Below are 25,125 nucleotides of genomic sequence, written 5' to 3'. Positions count from 1 at the left end.
GTTTGGGGGGGGGGGGGGAGGGGGAAATGTGAAATCTTTTATCGAGGTTTAGATGATTTGGGACACATACTTACCTATCCAAAAACACAAGAGCATTCTAGACAAGAGTATATGGCTTTTCTGCTAATGACTACTCTGGAACTTATATTTTGTCTCACCCTATGCAGTAGATGGTTATGCACTAATTGAGCTATGTCAAGATTCCTTGGTGATATCGGCAGCATTTTAGAAATTACATGGAATAAGTAGGGTTTTTTAGGTAGTGCTTTTTTTATTGAAGTTGCTTGCAGAGTCAGTAAAGCCTATGCTTGGGGTATTCATGCACAAGCTTTAACTTTGGTAATGTGTTTGGATTGTGTATTTATTACTGCAACCTCCTAAAGCCCCTAGGGAAATGATGGATAAAGTCACTCAGGACTTCACTTGCTCATACGACTTCTCAGCTTCTCCTTCTGTTTTCTGCTATGCCTGTCCACCAAGACTTAAGATACCACCCCTTGTTCAGAATGGGTGGAGGTATGTGATCATGAACCATGGTGTGTATGTAGCTCTGGTCAGCTTATACTGATACATGTCTCCAATAGCTGACCCTTTGCATTCCATTTTTGTATAAAGTTGAAGAAAAATTACGTATGGTCTGTCTTTGCTGAGAATGATTCGATCAAATCTGGTAGCATCTTTTAATGTAGAAATGACTAACAGTAAAACCTGCGTTTGGTTTCTAAGGTAGAAAAGGAAGAGGTCAAATTAGATATTTCATAAGAAAAATAGTTTTGGGGCAATTGCTTGGTGAATGCTATTTTCCATGTGATTTCAAATGTAGTAGGGCTAGTGACAGGCTTAGCCAGATGACCGGTGCGATTTATACCAACACAGTTCGGGTAGTTGGCTACAGTCACTACTGCATTAACTGTGTAACTACTGTTGTAGTTTGTCTAATATGCTCCAACAGGTTTTCACTGTAGTCCTGATCCAAAATATTTACGTATCCTTCTATGACTTGCTGAAAAGTAAATGGCATAGATCAGTTATGAAATCTGGTCCTGGTTTCAGCTGGGATAGAGTTAAATTTCTTCCTAGTGCTGTGTTTTGGATTTAGTATGAGAAGAATGTTGATAACACACTGATGTGTTCGGTTGTTGCTAAGTACCCTGTCCTGTCAAGGGCAGCTTCCACGCTACCAAGCAGAGGCTGGGAGGGAACACAGCCAGGACAGCTGGCCCAGCTGGCCAACGGGGTATTCCATACCATGTGACGTCATGCTCGGTATATGAATGGTAGGCGTGATCCAGGAAGTACCGATCGCTACTTGGTTATCGGTCAGCGCGGGTGGTGAGCAATTGCATTGTGCATCGCTCATTTTGTATATTCTATCATTATTATTATTATTACTTTCCCTTCCTTTTCTGTTCTATTAAACTGTCTTTATCTCAGCCCGTGAGTTTTTCTCACTCTTACCCTTCCGATTCTCTCCCTATCCCGCGGGGCGGGGAGCGGGGGGGAGTGAGCAATCAGCTGCATGGTATTTGGCTGCCTGCCAGGTTAAACTGTGACAGAAGCACTAAGTGAAAGTGGAGTAAATCTTTTGAGAAGTCATATTTTTTCAAAATATATCTTGCTATCACTCTTACTACCAAGAGGATTGTTTGTTTCCTTCATGATCTTTTTTCTGCCCAATATTTGGGTACTGTTACTAAACTTAAATACAGATTGGAGATGGCAGAGTCCATTTCTGGGAGAATAAGGAGGGAAAAGTACAACTGAGATATGCCATTCTTTTGCCTCTGTGTTTAGCTACATTTGTATTAAGTAATGTTGGTGGGACTTTGTTGCAAGGAAAGAAGGTAAGGAAGATCAGAATTCAGAAGTAATAGCTTATAGTTACTTTATTGTATTTATGCATAGTTACTTTATTTATAGGTTCACCCCCCCCTCCGCCCCAGCCCCAGTCTGGATTTTTTTCCCCTACTTATTGAATGGATCAAGTAAGTCTAAAGACAAGAGGTTTGATTTCTTCCCCCCCCATTACTTAGGCAGCCTGCAGTGAAAGATCAGGTGAAGGAACAGATGTTCTTAACAAATAACATTGGCTAATTGTTTTGCACACATACTGTAGGAAGAAATATGAGTCAGATGAAACTGCTGTTCAGAAAGGAATGTATTCTTTATCCAAAAGGAAATCATCTTGACTGAGCTTTTAATTGCCATTGCATCATACTAGTTAGTACACTTATGGCTGTTGAAACGTGGACAATGTAGTTACAGGACTTGAAATTAAACTGGGGAGCCGACAAATTGTCTGAGCTAAAGGATAACTTGGTGTTGGGAGGGTGACAAACTAATTTCAATTACACAATGTTAAAATAGTAACTGCAGAGTTCATACACACTTGGTTTATTTGTGTTAAGTTTATTTTAGAACTTGATGTATCAGGGGATTTTGGGGTTTTTTGTTTGTTTGCTTTTTAATCCATTAAATCCTTAAAATTTTTTTTTTTTAAATCCTTTTAGTAATTTTATCACCAATCCTTGTGATAAAATTACTAAAAAAAAAAAGATTGCTTGAATGTTGCATCTTAAGTCAGGAAGGTAGGTACAGATCCACAGTTTTTCCCTAAAATGAAAAGGAGCTAGGCGCTTAAGACTTGTGAACTTGGCTTGTACTAGTGTCTTGGGGAGGCAGTATGAAACATAGTCTTTGGCAGAGGCATTACAGGCATAATTTTGCTACCAGGTCCAAAGAAGTTATTGCCAGCTACGGATTGTGTGGATGAGGATGCTGAGTAAATCTGAGATTGGAGCATCTTGCCTCCTGGAGGAGCTAAAAGCACCTTAGTTTCCGATTCAGAGTTGGGGAAGATGTTTTTCTGTGGAAGTGTCCAAATCTCTTGAACTTTTTGCTTAACCTTATTTAAAATTTAAATGTTTGTTTCATCGAAACTCAGAGGTACTTGGTAGCAGTTATATAAATAATTGTATTTGAAACTGAAATGATCAGCCTTATTGCTAATTGCAAACTTCCAGACTCAGGTGTTTAATCAGCTGAAGGTGATGTTATCTTATAAACAGGAAATGCACTTAAATCACTTTATGCTTATGCTACTTCTGAGGCCTGAGTCACACTAATACCCAGGCTTTGGCAGGGTCTTTCTGAGATCACTTGGAGTCCTCTTACTGTCTTTCTGATGGAAAGAAATCATCAATGAATATTTTTCTGTATAGATTTGCCTCCCAATATCTTGCTGCTCTTTCAGCACACAGATTCCCTGTGATGCATCCTAGCTTTGCTTTGGGAAGGCAGAATAGTTGCCTGTTTTTCTGGTGAAACTAGTTCCAGCTTATTTACATATGTAGCTGATCTTGACAACAGAACTGCGGGCCATCTAAAGTGCCACCACCCAGCTAGGTGCACAAAAACAACCGCTTCATCCTAGCGAGCAGCTGTGGCTGGCAGAAAGACTGTAATTGAACACAATGGGGCCATATTTATCTTCTCCTTTCAGGCATTCAGATTTAAAATCTGATTATACGAGTGATTAAAATGCCTTGAAATGCATTTTTCTGTTTCTTCTTTCAGCTTCCTCAGTAGGGCTGTGCTAGGAGAGGGATCTCTCTTCCCTGCTGTTGAGTGAGTCATTAGCTCTATCTTCAGCCAAGTGCCCAAGGGGATCCGACGTGTAGGAGGCTGGGCCTTCAGTGAGTGAGGTGGATGCAGCGTAGAGACACCTGCCTCTTCCCCTGTAGCTCTGAAACCCTATGTGTGTGGTGATAGCTTCTAGGGACCCAGTCTTGCAGCTGGGGATGGATGGGTGGTGCCACACAGCAGAGAGGGAGTCCACAGTCCCTCGCTGCTGTAGCAGTTCACTGTCTGTGTGAGGTGAAGCTCGTATGCAGCCTGCTGTTTCCTACGTAGTCCTCCTCGCTTCCAGAATGGTCCCCTACACAAACTGCAGTTGGAGCATGACTTAATTTAGTTACTCGCAGAAATGCAGCGGACAGGTCCTAGGTAAGACAGTTGGAAGGGGACAGACAGCACAAAGAAAGCAGAGTAGACATGTGCCTGGTGTTTTCATAGCAGGCAGAGAGGTCTGATGGGCATGCAAAGCCCTATATCCCTTGCCTCAAAGTGACTGCTCTGTGCCTACGGAGAACTCGGCTCTGGGCAGCTGGTGAAGGGGTGGATGGTAGCATACTCATTTTGGGAGCTTGGGTGTGCATGAAGCATACCCTGATTTCCTCCCCTCCCTACTCTGGAGTACAGACGGAGGAGGTCTCTTAGCAAGGGCTTGACTTATGAAGCAGACAATGGCCAAGTCTTGTGTGAGAGTAGATTTGGGTCCACACCGAGTTACCAGGTGTAGATGTACTCTATCTTTAAGACTGGTGTATAGTCTGTGCATGGGCTGTAGCCTTCAGTGACGCAAAGAGGAGGAGCACTGGGCGTTGAGTGCTCCTTTCCAAGCTGGTGTTTCCCTGGTGATGGTACTTTACTCTGCTGTCCCCTTTGGGACTTTGTGAACTTGAAATGACCTATGCTACTGCAGTCTGCCTCCCCAAATCCGTTTAGATGATAGTGATTTTAGATTGGAGCTGGGCAGCTCTACACCTCCCCCACCTCTTAAGTTTTCTTTGACCACTTGCTGCAGCATTTGTGTGCATGTTCTGCAAGGCTAGTGTGTTTCAGCCTGTTTTCCAAGCTGGCATGCAAGCAGAGTCTGGCAGAACGCTAGCTAGCTCTGCTGGATGGTGTCCAGCATCGGCTCTGAGCAAGTGGGTGAGAGAGGGGGGAGCCGTAGAGGCTGCCTGAGTGTTGGCCAGGGATTTGCATGGGTTGGAACAGGCTGCAGGCAGCTAGAGGAGGAGGTATGTGTAGGGGGTGTGTGTCTTCTGACTTTACATTAGCTTCATGCCTCAATCAGTTTTATTTCTGAAATGGAGCATATGCTTTGCTCCTCACTGTACGTGTCAAACTTGAGATTTTATATCCAAATCAGAGTTGTTACGACAGTACATTGGCTTCACCATTTAAAAATGCTTTTGAACGCTTCTTTGCAGAAAGTAAGTACTGAATACTACAAAGCAATTGCTTCAGAATAAGCAGGGGATATTCTCAATCCAAACTTTTTTTTTTCAGGGAAAAGTCTATAGTACTACTGATGACAAGAGGCTTTCTTACCATTGATAAGAAGGCCTTCTCAGCTGTAATGTGTTCCCAGCAGGCTTAGTTTTTTGTATGCTTGGAGTGTATTTCCTCCTGTGTTTGCAAGATGCATATTCAGTAGGTGCTCTTCCCTCTTGATAGACGGTACTTAGGAAAACTGTACCCTGAGCTGTCATCTGGTAATGTGTATAGTTAAACTGCACCTCCATTGAGTGGAGAGTAGAGCCCTGTGAGGTTAAATATAGACCTTGTTGAAATAGCTTCAGCTGAACCCTATTTCAATGAAATGTAATGGCTGTGAAATTGAGCTAATACTCGTCGGATCTTGAAGGAGAAACTTGGGAAAGGTCCTCACGTGTTCTGAACTGAAATACTTTGTTACAAAATTTTTCCAGATCTCTTCTACTGTTTTTCTAAAGAACATTAACAAAAAAAAAAATCTTTAACTGGTTGTGCAACTTAAAGGTATTTCTTCGAAGAACTTTACATCTTTCATCTTTTTAAACATTGTCTGAGTTTTCTTTCTGCTTGGGAAGGAAGCCAAATTTAAAAATTCTTCACAAAAAATGATACTTTTGTTCTATTTCTAATTATATAACCTGATGTTAGCAGCATAGTGCCCAGTATTTCATATGATGCTAAATTTTCTTGTCTGTCAGAATTGTAATTATGACAACTTTGGTTGTGGATTTTGTAGGCTGTTTTCCAAGCTGTGCTGCAACATGATTTGATATTTGTACTTAGATAGGCAAAGCTCAAGTATGAGACCTTCTTTCCTGCTCTTGGAAGGACAAGGTGGCTGGTGAGGTGCAGGTGATGACCAGCCCTTTTGTGAGCAGGATTACAGTCCAGCCGAGTTCATGTCACACTGTGGGGTAAACAGTTGTGATACAGGCCTCTCTGGTCAGTAGTTGACCAGAACTGCTTTTCAGAAGAGCAGGGTCTTACCATGTGTCAGGTCAACGATGTCTTGATGAGGCTGATGTCCACAGTGGAGCTGGTGAGGGCTGGACTACTGTCGAGGTGCCTTCTGTGGGACAAAAGTGGAGGAACAGATAAGGCAGGGGAGTGTGTGACAGCGCTTTTTATGTGCTAGGCCCAGTCTTTAAAATAAATAGGAGCAGTCTGCCTTTTGGAAGTACTAATTCAGTCAGTTTCGTGACACAGGGTGTCAAATACTTTGTAAGTGGGCATCCAGTATTTCAGAAGCTCTCCATAATGAAATAGTTCTGAGGAGTTTCTTCCTACCTGGATTTTTGGAAGCTACCGGTGTTAGTGGTAAATAATAGTCTGTCTAACATTTTTAGTGTGCCTGCCCATGCGTCTGTGAGAATTAGTTAATAGTAACATCACTTTGGGGGGGACTAGGGACTCTGTCGTTAGCCTTGTTTATAGGATCTCATAGGATTAAACAAAACAAAACAAAACCAAAAACAAAGAAAAAAAACAACCCCCCCCAAAAAACCACAAACAAACAACAAAAACCCCACAAAACCCCCCAAAAACCAAAACCCTAGAAAATACAGTAGCTTGAGTATTTGCTTGTGCCCTGTATTTTAATGACCCTTCCTTGAATTTCCAACAGAAGAAAGGCATAGTTGCACCAAAATTCTTGCTGGATGCAGCTCTGCCTGTACACAGATGCCACTGAAGGAGAACTGCCATTGGTTTGTTTTCTGCTCAGTCACTAAGAAATATTAAAATCTTTCTCCTTCAGCCTCTGCAAATAAGAAGGGGGCTGGGCCACAGAAGGGGATGTAATAACCCTAGTGCACAGCCCTCTGCCTGCCAGTGGCCCACTGGAAGAGTGCCCTGTGCTTATGAGAATACCCTCTCCAGACAAGTTAAGGGTAAATGAAGGAGAACATATAATGAATGTAAGTAAAATAGTCCTGGCTCCTTAAACTCTTCCCCCTCCCACTGTGATTATGAGCTTGTTTCCATTTCCTTGAGAGCATGGGAACTTTTGGAAAGCGGGCTCCTAGGGAATACAGTTGCTGAGCCAACCCTGGCAACAGTTGCTTGTTTTTCTTTTTCTTTTTTTTTTTTTTTTTGTTGTTGGTTGACATGCCTTGTATAACCTATGAATTAAATACAACTATGTGGATAACCAGGTGTGATCAAATAGCTCCTTATTTAAAAAAACAAAAGTGGACACTCTGTAAACATCCAGTCCCAAAGTGCACAGTGTACTGTACACAGCACAGTAAGTCACCCTAAGTAAGGTGGTATTGATCTTCAGGTCCTGTGAGTGGTTCTTTCCCAGTGCAAGTTTAATGTTTTTTGTGCTTCAAGAGAAAGAAAAGAACAGTAAGTTACTGCTAGTAAAGCTTATGAGTACTCAATAATTGAAAGTTATTTCTAACACAAAGTTTTTTTGTGATTCTGTCAAGGAACGGTTAGTGAAAATAGGTCACTGTAAGTGATCCGGAGTGGATCCAGAGAGTGGATCCGGACTGTTTGCTTGTGACAGGGTAAAGAGAGAACAAGTCTGACACTTTCAAAATACATCCTCGTGCTTGTTTTCAGAAGAAATGGAAAACTGTGCCCTAGAACTGTGAAAAGATAAGAGAGACTGGTAGTCACATGGACATGAGCTTCCACTGTGATTCTGTGCCTAAAAGCAAGTGCGAGTCGGATTTATGTGTGTTTGCAGTGACTCCTGCAAGGCTACATCTAACTCAAGAAGCACATTGAAAATAGGGGGGGATTCAGAAAAGCCATGAGAATAAATCTGAAAAAAAATCTTTTTGCTAGTAGACTTGAGAAACTTAATCCCTACCCTAAAAGAAGATATGGGGTAACTTGCTCACAATCTGAAAATAATTCGCAAAGTGAAGATAAGATTAATCAACAGACCACTAGAAGAACTATCCATAGCTAGGATGGATTTTTCCATCAGGGGTGACTTTAATTTAAGAAGGTAAAATGTATTTTTTTCCTTTCCCAAAGGGAAAAGTGGTCATTGCAGCTCTGCTTTTAAAGCAGGAGCTAAACTGTGGGATAGCTGTGGCTTGTGCATTATAGATTAGATGGGACGGTCATAATGAACTTTTCTGGACTGGGGAAATGACTGTAGTGGGATCAACATTTCTCTGATGGAAAGGCTTGTCAGACTTGGCATGTTTTTCAGGTATCCTCAGCAGAGAGGCTGTCATCTCAGTGTGCCGTGGGAGTTCTTGTGTTTATAGATAAGTCCACCTGAATCTGTTTTGGAGTATGTGAAGTCTTAAGTTTGCCTGCCTTATACTGTTAAATGAGGCTTTTGTTCAGGGCTGTTAACTTAGCTCTCTCCTAGCCTAGTGAGGCTTTAGACTCACTGAAAGTGGGGTGTTGGTTTGTTTTTATTTCTCCCTTACCAGATAAGTTTCAAGAATACTTGTAGTCTAAAGTAGTCTTTTTGTATAAAATCAAACTCCTTTCTGTCTGTGTGTTGTTCTTCTGGAGGCTGTTTTCTTTTTCTTTCTCCTGATGCTAAGCAAGATTTTAGATGAGTTTGAAGAGGGGGGGAAAACAATGCATTCTTCAGTAGAAATGCAACAATTTTTGCCAGGATATTTAAGGTTTGTTTTAATGTGCTAGTGTAGGATTAAAAGTGCTTTCATCCTAACCTTACTAATATCTCCAAATTTGTTTTCGATCATATCTAGAAACTTCATAGGAAAGTACAGGTCAAGCTCTTCTGTCTTGGGAAGTAGTACATCAGGTGGTCCTTAAGTGGGATGTAGAGATAGTGGCATGGATTTGCTTGCTTGTAGACAGAGGAGCAAAGCCATAAATCTCATTGGCCATATTTTGATGGTTAAGTGAGGCTTCTGACCATAAAAGGGGAGCAGGTTGGGCAGCTTGCTTATAGGCTTGTTTGATTTTAGGACCCCAAGCACTTGGTAGTGACTGATACCAAGACTGATGCCCAGTGGGAAGCACGTGTGTATCTCTTAAAATGAGGTGACATCAGAGTTGTATTACTCTAGTGGTGAGGTCAACTGTGTTCTCAGCTGTTTGTATTCATAGCTGCATGTCAAAATTATAGAATGCAAATTGTCAGGTAACATGGTTTTTGTGGTGTCTCAAAACAAGGGGAAAACACTAACAAAGCACATGCAAAATTATTACTGTCATTAGCAAACGTTAAAAAATGTGCACGCCTTTCTGCTGAGGTTGATTGACTATTTGCATGCTTAGTTATATGTGCAATCAAATAATTTCCTAACGATTAGCATTTTTGCTGTACCCTTGGGAGAAATGTAGCTTAATTTTCTTCCACAGTTTGCTAAATGGCTCAAATTATTTGCAATGTCCACACTTTGAAGATGTAAACGTGAAGGGAAGCTGTTTTGTAACAAGCTTCTATCATATAAATAACTCAGCTTAGTCCTATTTAAGTTAATACATTTTTTTCTGGAACATGGCTTTATATAGTTGGACTCTAGTCCATTTCTAAACAAGGTATGAGAATCACTTGGTTATGTGTCTTCAAGTAGTATCTGGTTCTTGCATAACTGTCTTCTGTAAAACTTTCTGAATGAGGCTGAAAACGTTTTTCTGCTTATGCTATTTTACAGGTTTCTGGTATATTTTGTGGCTTCAGATAAAGAATGCTAATATGTTGTCGGCTGGACTTAATTTTCTTAGTGATTAAATATAGCATATCCATAGTGCCTAAGATATCCTCAGGCAAAGTGTTTCCTGATGACTTGCGATTAAACTTAAATATGCATGTGTTAAAAATGAGTTGCTGTTTTCATCTCTTAAACGTCATACTACAGCCTAATTTATGCCTTTCTTCTTTTAATATTTGATGGTAAGTTTTGTAACCCAGAGGTGGCAACCTGCCGCAAATGCTGCCACGTCTTGAATATTATTATGGTGGTTGAGAGATGCTGTATTCATAGAAATGGAAATGTCTTATTTTCCTCACTTTAAGGAAATTGATAGTGCCAATAGTGTTAATTTGTCCCAGTTGTTTCCCAAGTCCATTGAGTGATCTGTTAATCACCAAGCCACATACTGAGTGCGTAATAATTAGAGATCTAAGTGAGCTAGTTTTCATACAACATAAGGAAAAGATAAGGTTAAAAAGCTTCAATGTGCTCACTTTTCTTCTGCTGATTACATAAAGATTCAGAGCTGGCTCTTCATAAATGTCATAAGAGCTCAGCAGAAATCTACAATTAATAAGAGGATTTCTTATAGCCTATTTGTCACTTGTGACAAAGAACACTTAAATGCCAGCAAGGGTTTCTCAGACAAGCTATAGCAGGTTTTATGATCTAGAAAAATTCTATTTCTAAGCAAAACTCAAGATACCTTGAGTTTGGATTCTTGGAGCTGTTGAACTGGCCGATTCAGGCACTAAAATAAACGTGTCTGTGATACTGTAATGTTCCTATGCTCCTCTTCCTGATTCCTTTTGTCTTACAACCACAAAAATGCTTAAATTCAGTGTAGCTCTTATCTATTATCTTATCTGTATACAGCGTGTTTGAGAAAGTACTTCCCTCCTTAAAAGCATGGCTTCTTAAATCATGGCTTTGTAAATCAGACTTGAAGATTGTGAGCTTTCTTTTGCTCTCATGGCAGACCAGTTCTTTTTCCCCCTTATATGTTAGCACTGTCCTCACAAGCTCAGACTTCAGTCAGTTGAGGTATGACTGTGTAAACTGTAGGGTCTCTGGAACTACAAGTGGGAACTTTACAAGATCCGAGTTAGCTTTTCATTCTTCTCCATGTCTCTTTCCAGAGTAATTGCGAAGAACTCAGTTTCTTGAAAGTGGTGCAGTCATTGGATGCCTGTTTCAGATGATCAGTTAAAAGCATGCATTTCAGGCACAATGTGGCAAGGCCAAGAAACCGTAGCCTATCTACTTTAGTACATGACATGCTCTCCAACAATGTTATTTTCATAGTCTCAGAAATAGCTGAAATATAACTGGAAGCATACAGCTTAGAGGACATTGCCCTGTTAGTTGCACCTAAAGCTTTCATGCTTACTTTTCGCAGAAGGGTAGGGATGGATGTATTTTCTGTCTGTCTCCATCACTGCCTTTTTACATTGCAATGCTCAGAATATTAGTGGACAGCAAATATGTACTCAGCCATGGTCAGACATAAACACTTTCTTTTATTGATGGTAATAGAAGGTAACATTAACATGTGTTTTTTTTTTAAAGCTGAACTGAGTCAGGGCGACTTTGCCCTCTCCTGTGTTATATGCACTTAAACAGCTGACCTTGAAGTAGCACTTATGTGTTCTTGTGGCCAAAGAGCTCGATTCTCAAGTGTAGGTAGATGACAGATCATTGGGGGAGGGGGGAGGGAGGGGGGATGTGTAGGGTGGTGTTCAGGGAACTTTTGAGCTGCAAGAAGCAGGAATCTCTTCTGTGGAAAATAGCAAAATGTGAGAATCTTGATGAGGTGGGGGCACTACTGGCACTAGTTTATTAAAAGACCCTCAAGCTGAGGATAAGTCTGTCTTTCTTCTGGGATTGTTTTGACAACAAGCACAGACATAATGAAAGGGTAGTGACTAACTAACATACTGCAGGAGTGTGCTAAAACTGGGTGGTTTTTTTAGTAAACATGCTGCAAGGTCATACAGTCAGAAGTGGTTCTTTGCCTCCTTTCTTCTTTCTTCCCCCACCCTAAACGTAAATAGCCACTGATCTTATGGAAGAGATGGGTTTAATGGTGAATGTCAAATTTTGGAGTAATGCAAGTGCTCAAGGAGAGAATAGCAGCCATGTGCTTAAGATCTTTAGAAAGGTTAAAAAAAAAAAAGGTGTAAAAGAGGCCTTTATAGTATATTTATACCTGGTTTTGGTGCCTCTTGAAAGTGACTTCTTCCTGTCTTAGTTGTAGTCCAGCTGAGTCATTGCCTTATACAGCATCTGGTTAGGACAGCCCCTAAAATAAGTGGCCAATGTTTGTTAAGAAAAAAATATGGCCTTGTTATTACTGCAAAATTAAAAACAGGGCTTTTACAGTGGAATCATTTCTGGAGAACATGCTGAAGCTCTTTATTTGAATGGGAGTGGGGGCATTTGTTTATAAGAATAAGGAGTTAAAGTCCATCAGGATTAATCTTCATTGCTGTGAGTTTACTGCCCAATTTGAATCTTAAATGAACCATAAACAATGATCTTTTTAAATATGGGGTGAAATGTAGAACAGGTCAGGAAATCAAGAGGTGATGGTGGTACTGCTATTTGTGTTTACTGGAGGAGACTTTGGCCTTTATTCCTACAGGTCTAATTATAGCAACTGGCAAAAAAATACACTGCACTGTAGTATTCCCGAAATGGTACCTCAGTTAGAAATTGGTGTTCTAGGCTGTGTCTTTGTGTCCAGCTAGTGCCTGTGTGAGGACTTGATCTGCTCTGTCACCTCCTGTGTTGTGGCCTTGCTGCCTCTTCATTTAGTCTGTGCTAGAAGACTTAGCCCTGGAAGGGGCTCTCGTGTCCTTATGAATAGAGCAGGTTGCCATCATACGATTGTAACGCCTTGTAATTGGCATTGGCCTGATACGGGGAACAGTTTGGCCCATCCTATCCTAAATACTGGAAGCATACTCTTACATAAGCAAGCATAAAGTTACAGAGATGGTCACATTTAGATACCACCTATTCTTCATTACTCTTTTGATGTTCACTTGTTCTTCAAGATAAAATTACACATCCAGTATAAAGACAGTTGATGGCTGAAAATAAATCTGTTTGCTTAACCTTTTACCATTCTTTGTTGCAGCTCTCAAGTTCCACTTACAAATATAGGAGTGAGGAATTCAAGAGACAGTTTTCTCATCTGCCAGACTCGGAGAGACTCATAGTAGGTAAGACATAATCACACCAAAAGTGCTTATCTTCTGGCTAATAACTCCAGATTGCAGCAGTGCAAAGGTGTGGGGTTTTTTATGGCAAATTCTAACTATAGCTGATGCCTTCCTATTCTCCTGTCTCTGAACTAGTAACAAATACCTTCAGGGAAAGTTGGGTCCATACTCCTCTCCTGTACCGCATGCTTTGTGAAAAAAGACAGATTCCTTTTGGGGCTTGAAGTGAAAGAGAGGATACAGAATCCTCCAGTTCATCTAGATACAGGATGGGAGCCTCTTAATGTCTTTTTCTGCTGCTACTTTTTAGTGTGTTTTTAGACAAAACCCTTCTTGACAGCAGTGGAGATGTGACAGTCTGACAGCTGTTAGCTGACAAGCTGGAAGGAAAGATCACTATGCAGGGTCAGGGTGAGCACTGAGCACATAAACTCAGGCTTGTGCGATGCAAGTGTGAGAAGAACAGAGGTATAGTTAAGTCCTGAGAGCATTGAATTTGTTTCATGTTCTTTCCACCACGGACAACCAACTTGGTACCTCTTGCAGTGTCATAACCATTTATTTTGTATCCTGTGAGTGTCTAAGTCCTCTCTTTTACCTTAAAGAGGCAACTAGTTATGGCCAAGTCAGTTGCCATAGATGTTGGGGGAGGAGGGAATGATTCCATAGTTTTAATGGTTTGGTACGTGGATACAAAAGTAAGGGATGTTGCTTCAGTGACCTTGTTAAGTAGGTAGATCATCCTTAGCAGCAGCTTTTCCCTTGCTCCCTGGAACTAAGCCTAGACCCTTGCCCTAGGCATCTTGATTAATGTGACTTCTGAGATTGAGTGACACAGTGGGTGCTTGGCTTTTGAGAGACAAATGCCACCTATGTGGTATAAGGACATAAAATTCAGTGTTTAAGTGTGTAATTCCCATCAGCCATCATAGGAGATCATCAGAAAACACAAACCAATCTTCATTTTATCCTGACTTATAATGCTGTGCACTTGGATGGGTTTGTCAACATGGTATCTTGAGGGCAGATAAAAATGTTTTATGCCCCATGCTGGTCTGTGCAGTTGTAGTACTGCCCAGGCTAGCGCTGAGCAAGAAGTATGTTATCTGGTGCTGTGCTGTGCAAATCTGTTAGTTCTGGGTTGTCTCATGCCTGGAACAGAGTTTTTTCCACAGCCCAGTATAGCAGGTTACCTTATCCATAGGCTGATGACATGGGTATGGGCGTAGAAGTACGGCTCAGCTGGAAGAGCAGATTTGATAAGTGCATAGGGTGGGAGGGGAGAGAAGCAAGTGGCAGAGAATGTCAAACTATGGTACATAACTTCTTGGCACTGAAACGTTCTGACTCCCTGTTTTGCTCCACTGCAAAATCCAAAAGGCAAGCGGATAACCCTACCTCCTTTGCATGCAGTGATGCACTTTATTCCGTCTTTTTGTCATTTGCCTTCCAGGTAAACCTGCCTGTGCTGCCTGAGCATTGTGTAACAAATACACTGTCCAAGAATTGGGTGTTGTTTTTATACAAAAGTGGCATTGTGACTGTTTAAAGTTCATGTCTCATCTTATGCAACCTTTAAGGAAGTGAATGTTGAGAGGCTGTCAGTATATGCTTGCAGCATGCTGAGTTCCCTCCAGGTTAATGGAAGAGAAATTAGAGCTTTCACTTGCACAGAAAGAGTTAAATCCCTGCATCCTTTTCCAGCCTCAGAAGGAGGTAGTTATTCTCTGAAATGTCTTCTGCATTTTTTAAATACTTGAGTTCAGTACAGAAGTAAAACAGAAGAAAAGGATATTACTTCAAAGCGTTGTTCTGATGTTTCTACATCAATCCTGTGAAAGGAGAAAGCCATGGAGTGAACTCTGAAGCACAGTTTCAATGAACAGACTGCCAAGGACTTGAAGAAAGATTTGGTAATGGGTTAATCTCAACAATGTAGCACCTGCTCCATCAGAAGCAAAGTCGTTGCTTTATATACTTTTTTTTTTTTTTTTACCCCATAAAAAGCAGTGCTCCTTTGGAAGAACTTTTTGCATCCTCCAAGCAAAGAGCTCTTCCTTTGCTTGATGCAGAGAAACTTACCACAGGCTTTACAGCGCTCAAAGAAGCAATTATTTGCTCCTGTTCAAAAGAACTGTAACTGCTCCCATTCTTAACTTAGCTGTTTTTAAAAAAAAAAAAAAAAGCAACTATTCCATTGTAATGAGCACTATATAAAGATTATATGAAATACAATTCTTTTCTTATAATGAAAGAGAAATTACTTAGACTTTCGAAATGGGAGTTTAAAGGAGTGCCACCAACTTTAATTTGTCTGAAAATGTTGTTTACAAGCAGCATCTTAAGTTACTGGATCTGAAAACTTAGAAGGAGAAATGCTAATCTCTCCCTTTTGTTGTGATATTCTCTTTTGTGTAGGTAGGTCATGGTGTTGCTCATTACTTGCTCCAGTATTTATAGGTCTGCATCCCTCTCCCTCCCCTAAATATAGAAGTCAGATGCAAACTTCTTGGTAATGCTTTCCTTAAGTCCTTAACCTCAAACTCCTGCTGCCTTCCCTCTCCCTGCTTTCCCAGCGTTTTGGTATCTGACTTCTCTTTAAACATGCACTTAAAACTTACTGGTTTGGATTTCTTTAACTTTATGTAATTCTCTTGGCAGTTATGTCTCCAAGGGCTTGTGTACATGCCTCATGCTTGTTGCAAGAAACTTTATTTCCACTTGATTATTTGAGGGGAAAACCCAAGAGAATTTTAAAAATCATAATAAAAGCTTCTGTAGATGCAGACTTACCTTGAAGTTACGATGGTGAGGGACTCCTGAACTTCTTGGTACTTGAACAAGAACTGTATTCATCTTGTTGTACACAAAATCAAAATTCTCAGACAATACCAGATACAATGCTTTTCAAAATAACAAAACTCTTTGATACCTCTAAAGTTAAAATCATTAACATCCTGCATGAATAGGTGCATTCTGGGTATTTTCTATACATGAGGTAACCTTCTTTAGGTTGGAGCTTCCAAAAGGGGTCTGTCTGTCTTAACTTTCTAGTAGTATTACTTCTGGAAATTCCTTTTGTTTGAATCTTCAGGCTCTGAAATAATGAAAGTTCTCTCAAAGAGGTTTTTAAAAAGTGCAACCAAATCCTCTGCTCTTGTTCTTAATTAGCAGGTGGCTGATGATGGGTAATTGCATTCTAGATGAAATCTGTTTCTCAGTAGGGATGTTTCAGCCAGAGGCAGTATCATAATAAAAATGACAGTCAGCTTCTGAAAATATCCGCTGTCTGAAGAACTGGGTAGCTTCAAGCTGCCTTTTAGTGTCTCACTTTTCAGATAGTTCTAGCTAGTGGTAGGATCTGTTTAGTGGAAAATGATTATCTTACTACAACATATGAACTACTGTTATGTAGGAGTTGTCAGTATATTCTGTTATACTATAAAATGTTTGTGTATTCTGTTGTTTAGGTGCTTTGAAGTTTGACTTATGAATGCTTCTCCCATGTATTCCTGATCTTGCCTGATACCTCTTCTCTGAAAATATAGGGTAATGCACAGGTGCTCGATACATGGAGTGCTGTCCTCACACAGATGTTTCATCAACTCTGGCATTGGGGTGTTCCCAGAACAATGGTCTGGATGCAACCCAGTACAAGTCTGCCTTCACAGACTTTTGAAGAGTGAAAGAAATAGCTTTTTATTTGTATTGTAATACCCTTATCTCATTTTAAGTTAATAGGTTTGGGTCAACTGAGCTGCAATAAGTGAGTAAACTTGCTCTTGCTCTCTATACATAGATTACGCCTGTGCACTCCAGAAGGATATCCTGCTGCAAGGACGCTTGTATCTCTCTGAAAACTGGCTCTGTTTCCACAGCAACATTTTCCGATGGGAGACCACAGTAAGATCTCTTAGCTCACTGATAATCCCACTTCTTTGTCCTGTGCTATCAGGATATAAGACTCCCTCAAACAAATCTTACCCTATCAATCTCATGCTAGTAACTTTGCACTGAAAAGAAAGAGCCTGCATCCCTGAGTGGAAATGCAGATCTGTTGCTCTGTAAAATGAGGGTAGCATTGGAGACATCTGAATGCTGAAGTAAGCCTGCTCAGTCAGTCATTTGGCATAGGAAGGAGTTCAGGAGTTATGCTAAAGTTGATCCTTTTCACTTCTGGATGACTATTTGTTCTCCTTACCAAGGAGGGTTGCCCTATAAACGGATGTAACACATAATGTTCTCCTGTAAGACCAGGAGCATGATACAGTATATGGTGTTGCCCTGTTCAAGAACTCTCCTGCATTGAACCTTAACTTGGTTTAGTCTCGCATGTAAATATCAGCGTCTAAGAATAGCTGAAGAGAATCTATAAATGACCTCTGCAAGTTCTCATATTGTGGTCTGTAGCTTTTGAACATGTGCAAAAAAAGTAGATATTCGTGACATGTTGTCCCTCTATTTCTGTCAAATTAGGTTAATGAGTTAAAATTTTTCATACAAGCAGTTGTTGCATCTGCTGTAGAAATAGCATGAGGCAGTAAATGAGAAAGGGAAGGTAACCTAGTTAATAGGTAATGGAGATGTGTGAAAATTTTCTGCATCTATGAGACTGCTCATACCTTAAGTTAATATCTTAAATTCTACTATGTGTGCTCTGAAGTATACAGGACAGACAACAAATAGCTTGTGTACTTAAGACAAAGAGGGAATGTAGAAATGCTTAACTGAAAACCAAGCTTAATTTCATCAGGTGGATTTGGTGACTGAATGTTTCTTATTGTAGGCTTAAGATTAAAAAAAAAAAAATTCCCTTTGAAATGACACCCTTGAATACATAAACTATTTAAAGACTGATTTTTCAGCCAAAACAGCATACATCCTGGTAAATTGTTCCTGCTTGCCTAGCAGAGTGATATCTTAAGCAATATCTTAAGGCAATCTGAGCTCATCAGCTACAATGGTAGAGCCAAGTTTGGGGATCTCCTTAGCAGGCTGTGTTGATGCAGACAGAGAGAGTAAGTGGAGGACCTTCTGCACACACAGAAAAAAGCAAGATCCAACTGTATGTTCTTCCTTTCTCTAAGCTGAACAGCAGCAGCACAGTCTTATCTTCAAGGGAAGGGGGTAGGCTGAGTGAAATGGCTTGTTGCAGCCAGTCAGGCCATGCTCTTCTAAACAGAAACATTTCAAGTACTAATACGCAAGGCAAACACACCCAAGCAGGAAGATTTCCTCGCAGCGTCTGGACTGCAAATAAACCTCTGTGAAAATGGACTAGACTGCAGACTTCTGTGAGATGACATAGACAAGATAGTCTATTATCTGATCTATGTCCTGCCTTATGTATAGTGTACCGATTGGGATTGGCTTTCAGGTCTGTGGTTGGTATGTGGCTGGGATTGTACCCTTAATCCTCAAGTATTGCTGGAGGAGTGGAAGGAGAGAAGAAAGAACTACTTGCTTCCCTAGCCCTAGTATGAAAGAAGAGGAAATTACTCTTAAGTCATCTTAACTTGCTTCTACTTTGGAATGCTTGCTGTTAAGGTTAGCAAATGGAGACAGTAATTGCCTTTGTGGTCTGAACGGAACTGCATCCTAGGGTTTGGGGTTAGCCTCAGTTCCTCTTGCATGTTCTGTGACTTTCTAAATTTTTAGTCTTAACAGTTATTTTTAATATATTAAATCTGTTTCTGCTTAGATTTCTATTGCCTTGAAGGATATCACTTTCATGACAAAGGAGAAGACTGCTCGGCTCATTCCAAATGCCATACAAATAGCAACAAAAGGAGAGAAGGTGAAAATCTGTATTTAATACATTTTTGGTTTTTTAAATGATAACGTCCAGGGCAGAGCACTTGTTGTAGTTTTAAATTTGCATAAGTAACTTCCCTGTCAAATCTTTAAATGCGACTAGATTAGAATACAGACTTGATGGTTTGGTACTTGTGCACGTTGGCTTGGTAATTCAACTTTAGTTTGATTGCACAATCCCCTACTAGTGTTGATGCAGTAACCAGAAAGTAAGGGAGTTTTTGTCCCACTGATTCTCAAAGGAAAGCCATTTGAAAACTAAAAGTTCAGGGCATGAATTCAGAATGTGCGTCCATGAGTTTGATATTTTTGCAATCTCACTAGATTTAAAGTGCCCCTGGAAGAAAATTGCTGAAAAAAAACGGACTCTGATATTGTAGGTTTTGAGACATGGAGAAATCTACCCATCGAACATGCAACTTTATGTGCTGGGAAATGCAGTTTTTGGGTATGCATTTGGAAAAACTGAAAAGCATGATGCAGAATGTTCTTATGTGCAACACACTTCATGACAGTTCTTCTGTAAATGCCTTGAGAATAGTAATTCTTGGCTGGATATAGAGAATAGCTTTCTAGGGTGAATCTGGAGCTGTTCTTTGTGAAGGGACTGTGATTCCTCATATTTGGCTGTTCCCTCTCAATTTATTAAATATTAACTTTCATCATCAAGGAAGATAAACCTCTTTCTCTGCTAAACAAACTTTCAAATGAGAGATTTTAATACTGCAAATGATGCGTCTAATTTGATCTATTTTAAGTATTTTAATTTCACATCTTCTCATGTGAAAAGGTTAGTAAAAGCAATATGTGGCGGAAGGGTGGAAAGGGCTGTGGCCTGTGAGAAATAGGCATATGCATCTCTGATTTGTTCCACCTCCTATTTGGAAGTGGGAGAAAGATTTAACTGTGTATTTAGTTGGGGGGGAGCTCTTCCTTTATGCCAAAGGTATAAATGATTGCAATTGGATGCCCAGAGGAGCAAGTGTCTTTATATACTATGTGGATATTGGGGATCTAACTCTCGCTTATTAAGAGTGATAAAAAGTGTGGAGCATGAGGAATATGAGCCCAAGTTTGCTGAGTGTGAGAGGAGCATGCCATTACTGAAAACCTTAGGATATTCAAGATACAAGAAAGTGTTCTAGTTTTCTTGAAAATACCTACAAGTGAGCTTTTTGCACTTGTTTTTCCTGCAGTTTTTCTTCACATCATTCAGTGCAAGAGACAGAAGCTACCTCAGTATCTTCCGCTTATGGCAGAATGTGTTGCTGGATAAGGTAAGCTTGTAAGTGCTGGTACCTGTGGTTAAGTAACAAAATAATCTTTTTCTAATGTAAGCAGATGTGTCTTTGGAGGATAAGAGACTTTCCTTAAGATGTTAGCTTTTCCTTTCTGACACAGAATTCTAATCTGATGTCTTTCAGCTCCTTGTACTTTAGATCCCAGATAAACTTCTCATCCTTTCCTTCTCATACTGCCATCTACAACTTTGCTGTTGATGGAGCATTTTGTCTTTGACGATAGGTTGCATGCTTCTCTTCACTACCAACTCAAGCAGATATTACTAAATTGGCATGCATTTGCTTCACATTTTCAATGGCTAATTTGAGATCAAAAGTGATCATCAGCGAAAGCTTTTTTTTTTTAAGGAAAAAGCCAAAAGTCACCTTCTCAGATAAGTTAGCTGAACCTTTGCCAACCAACTCATTACAACTCCCCTGACCTTGAATAAACACAACAAAGGCAGGCTGTATGATATGGAAATGTATTTTGGCAACTTCTGCTAATTAGCTTGATTTATATTGCAATTTGTGGACACTTAAGCTAATCTTCTTTCTAAAAATGTACTGACACTTTTGCAGAACATCTCTGTAAGTAATGCAATTTTTGTAAACCAATTCCTTCCTGTTTATGGCTCTCGTTGTTTAAATATTTCAACACAGTTGCAATTGAACACTGAAATATCCATATATAACTCTGCACTACAGTGGTCCCCAAAGGCTTAAAGCTGTCTGGGTACTACATATAAGTAGTGCAACAAGTTTTTTGTTAGATGAATTTTAGGGCAGACTAGAGGCACTTCTTGTCAAACAAAAGCTGAAAATAAAGGAAAGTGCCGTTTAAGGCAAAACTAATGTTTCCTGCAAATCTCTTATCCCTCATATCAAATACTATTTAACCATAACATCATAACCATCTTGTCTTGAATCCAGTGGTAGCACCGCAAAAACCACAATGTCATCTTTTGACTGGAATGTGCAACTGGAACTAACCTTGTTTTCTTGTGTTAGGCAAAGTTTGTGAGGAATGGTAATTGACTTAGTGGGTTAGTTTGTGGTGCTGCAGAGTGAATGTATGGGCATTAAGGTATACAAACCTATCCAAGGGGCTGCAACAGAGGCAACAAGCTTTGTGCTGTTCAGTATTAGTTTTTCCTATGCATTTCTACTCTTTGCCATTGAAATGAGTGTCACATTAGGAAAAATTTTTCACTTCAGAGCAGTAACTAAAAGGTAGGTATGAATGTAGAAGGTATGGACTGCATGCAAGATGAGATGAATGAAGCCAGCAGGTTTCAGGGACCAGTGCATCTGAGTAGCTTGGGAACTCTCCGTATTCTTTATATCTAATCTTGTTATTAGCTTTCTTGCATCCGCATATTGAAAGACAGAAGTCCGTTGTGTGAATTTCTACTTGGAGTTCTCAGTTGTAAAATGGAGTGTTGCTATGAGGTGTATGTAGGGCTTTTTAATGTGGTGGTTTTGGAGCTACTTCTTGAAACAGGATTTCTGTTAGGTTAAGCTCCTGCTTCTGCAATGTAGTAGTGGCTTCTGATTCTCTGCTAGAATGAGTTTGAATCATCTCTTGGACTGCTTTATGATTCTTTACTGCTTAACCAAACTAGATAAGCTATAAAGGGGCACTGAGGAGGTGAAAGTAGACACTGACATTGCTAGAGCTGGATCCACTGACTCTGCTACAGTGATAGGTGTCCACTGACCTGTTGCTAAAAGAAAGACCTTGGTGCATCCAAGCAGTTTTAGTGCTTTCTCCCCCAAGTCCCCATGGCAGGGACAGCAGACATTTGAAAGATCTTGTTCATCTGAGGTTCTGGCATGGTATGCAGTGCCCTGAGTATGTGAAGCCTGGTGTTTCTGGGCTCCAGTGGTCAAAGGGATCCCGTCAGAATTTGTAAGACTTGTGAGAAAAAAACCCAAATCTCACTCTGGAACCAGTTCCAAAAGAATCTGGTTTTAATGTTTACTCTGCAAATAGCTAAGTATTTTAAAGCCTATGGATAATTTAGTTATCTGGACTACTGCTAGACCTGGAGATGACATCCAACTGTTAAATTATGAAATAAAGTCCTTTGGGTGTTGTCAGAAGTGCAACTCTGAATGCAGCTCTCACAGTGCTGGTTTGCGCCACCTGATGGTAGATAATCCCAAATTTGCAGGGTTTGGATCCAGGGGATCGGAATTGCATTTGCTTCAAATCATGTTTGTGCAGAGGTCACTTTCACTCACTGGCTCTGGCCTCTTCAGTGCTTCCTGGGCATAGATTTCATGTTACGAGGTCTCACCTCTGAAGAGTGACCTATCTTTACCTGATATACATTAAGCTTTCACCCTCTGCAGAACTTCTCGGTAGGGTCAGCATGCCCTTTCCCAGATCTCCATCTTGTGGCCATTCTGCCTTGTACTTAAGTATTGCATGTCCTAGACAGTTGAACAAGTAGTCTTCTGTAAAGTCTGCCTTTCTATTAGAAATGACTTGCTGTTTACCTTGCATTGTGTAAGAAAAACAGTAAATGATTACATGCTATTCCATGCCTAAGCTTAGGCCATCAAGGTGTTCTCCTCCAACTTTGTGTCACTATTCTGATAGGACTCCTGGTCCCCTTAGCCAAGTTGTAATTCTCTAGCTCATAGCTTCTCCTTCAGATCTTGCTCAGAGTACAATACTGTGTGTTTGGCACCCTTCAACTTTGGCTCCTCTGGGAATCAGTGGGTACCTTCCTCTTAAGATGGTCCCTTCTTAGGCTATTTTTTTAAAATGTCCATGTAAAGACTTTTTTCTTTCAAGGAAAATGCCACTTTTTTTTCCCATTCCTATTGCAAAATATGCTCAGAGTGAGTGTCTTAGGCTTTTAACTTGCCATTGTTTTTTAAATGCTCCTGGTCGAAGAGGGAAGCATCATGGAAAATAAGGAGTCATTAATGTAGGTCTGGAAGAGACATGACACCGGTCTCGATAAAACAGATAGCTGGCTTCCACATGCACTGAGGCTTTCAATAATACATCAGTTTATAAAATCAGCCAAAATTCCTGTTTTGCAACAGACTTTCCAGATTGGTAAACCAAGTTTACTAATGGCTGCTATTGACAGTAAGAGCAATGTCATTTATACTTTTGCTTTATTTTCCTAAAGTTTATGGGTGTCAAATATCCTTCCAGGGAGAAGGAACAAATTAAAATCTAATTAGGCAGGTCATTCAAATCCTGAACAAACACGGTGCTCCTTATTTCTAATGGAACAAGATCTTACCTTAATCGGTCTCAATTCCCATGAGTCCTCTTCTTTAGAGTTGGATTTATTTTCCTATTGTTCTTCTTATGCTTTGCTAGGTAGAGATTTGCACCTGTCTCCAGAGACATTATAGCAGGTAAGTCTAGAGGTGTGAGAAGGGACCAGACTTTCTGATGAGCTGGGCTTCTTGTGGCAAACATCTACCAGGACAGCAGTTCTGCTTCCCCAGCAGCTTGTTAGGGAGGGTTGTGAAAAAGCGATGTTTATTTGCACCTTTGTGTGCAACCAGGGTTGTTTTAGAAATCGGAGAGGGCTTGGGTTGTTTCTGACCTTCATGTTTGGGCAGTTAGAGGGGGAGCCTGCTGTTTTTCCTTGCGAACAAGTGATCAGACAGAATTCCACATCGGAGTTGCCTGGCGGGAGCGTGGTGTGTGGTGACAGGTTGTCTCTGGAGTAAACCTGTACAGAGTGTCTTGTTCTTATTTCTGCATCTGTCCATAGGGGGTAAAAATCAGCAGCTTTGCTTATGTCAGTGGTATTCTGTAGTATTGCTTGTGCCATGCCACCACTTTGTCTAGCATGAAACAAAGTATTGATGTTTGATACTCCTGACGGAAAAGACAAAAACGTGTCCCAGCTGCTTCTGGTAGCCTTTGTTTTTGTATACAAAGAGAAGTGAGGAAAAACCCAGCATAGACCATCACCTTGAGTGGGCAAAGTAATTCATATTTAGGTTCAGCCTTTTAAGCTTCAGAGATTCTCAAACCATCCTCTCAGAAGCAGAAGTCTGACCCAGAAAATTTGTGCCCTTCTTTGCCTTTGGAACTAATCTTCTCTGATACAACAAAGCAAGTCTGGTTTGATCTTGCGCTGTGACCATTAACAACCTACTGTATTTAGCTGAGCTAGGAACAATTGAGCAGAGTGCAAAAGTTCTGTTTTAGAAGCAGAAGTTGGTAACATTGACTTCACAAAACCACAGGAAACAGCTCTGTAGATTCCTAAAATGCATAGCTTAGTTTCTCTGCTTTCCTCAAGCCATTGAACTCTCTGTACAAGGGCAGTCTGATTTGCCCACAGACTGGTGCAGAACGTGCTAGTGAATTTAATTAGCAACATTAGCTATTTCCCAGTTATTTTCTTATGACTGGAAATAAAGGCACTGGCAATATTGGGCAACAAAAGTGAAAGTGGCTTTGTTTCTGTCCTTTAATTTCTGGTTGAAAGGTGTGCTATCTAAAGATACACCTCAGTCGTGTTTTGAAACCATGTAATGCCTACTCTTGTTTTTAGCCATTTAATGAAAACAGCTGTAGGTAGTTGTTTGTGGTTATGAGTTTACTGCTCCAAAGTACAGCATGCCTGGGGAAAGTGAGGCAGCTGTCTGTTGATGCATGTGTTTTTAGCACGACATTGCTTTGTAGAACAAACCCCCATGACAGAGGGAGGCTGGCATTAGCCTTGCTTGTTATGACCCTTGCTTTATCTGTGTGTGGTTTGTGTTTTAATGTTTACTTTGTCCTCGGTAGGATTAAATACCTTGTAACTGATCTCTACCAACGGGGTGTCCCTGCCAGCCGCTTTCTGAACAGCCTGAAGCCTTGTTGTGTCGGAAAATACCCCAGGGGAAAAAACCCTCCTAGAGAGGGGTTGAGGACAGCCGCCTCCTGAGCTGGGTTGGGTTTGCCCCGACGCTCGCACGCTTTCCCCGTTTGGGGGGGAGCGGCTCCCGTGCGGCGCAATGCGGGGGTCCCGTATCGAGGGCGAGGGGGCAGAGGGACACCCCTGG

General features: G+C 40.6%; 1 protein-coding gene across 1 annotated transcript in view; it reads left to right on the top strand.

Annotated features, from left to right (window-relative positions):
• The window catches only part of LOC104079630 (GRAM domain-containing protein 1C-like), a gene marked incomplete at both ends in the record, with an annotated part of 25,540 nt that extends 5,458 nt beyond the window's left edge, over positions 1–20,082 (top strand). The window contains 4 exons of the mRNA XM_009581718.1: positions 12,907–12,991; positions 16,791–16,894; positions 18,693–18,788; positions 20,002–20,082. Coding sequence (XP_009580013.1) covers positions 12,907–12,991; positions 16,791–16,894; positions 18,693–18,788; positions 20,002–20,082 — 366 coding nt within the window. The remainder of the gene's footprint in view (positions 1–12,906; positions 12,992–16,790; positions 16,895–18,692; positions 18,789–20,001) is intronic.
• Positions 20,083–25,125: the final 5,043 nt, after the last annotated feature.

Source organism: Fulmarus glacialis, unplaced genomic scaffold (genome assembly GCF_000690835.1).
Source record: "Fulmarus glacialis isolate BGI_N327 unplaced genomic scaffold, ASM69083v1 scaffold34217, whole genome shotgun sequence".
Taxonomy (NCBI): domain Eukaryota; kingdom Metazoa; phylum Chordata; class Aves; order Procellariiformes; family Procellariidae; genus Fulmarus; species Fulmarus glacialis.
This window is presented reverse-complemented; position numbering and strand designations above follow the sequence as displayed.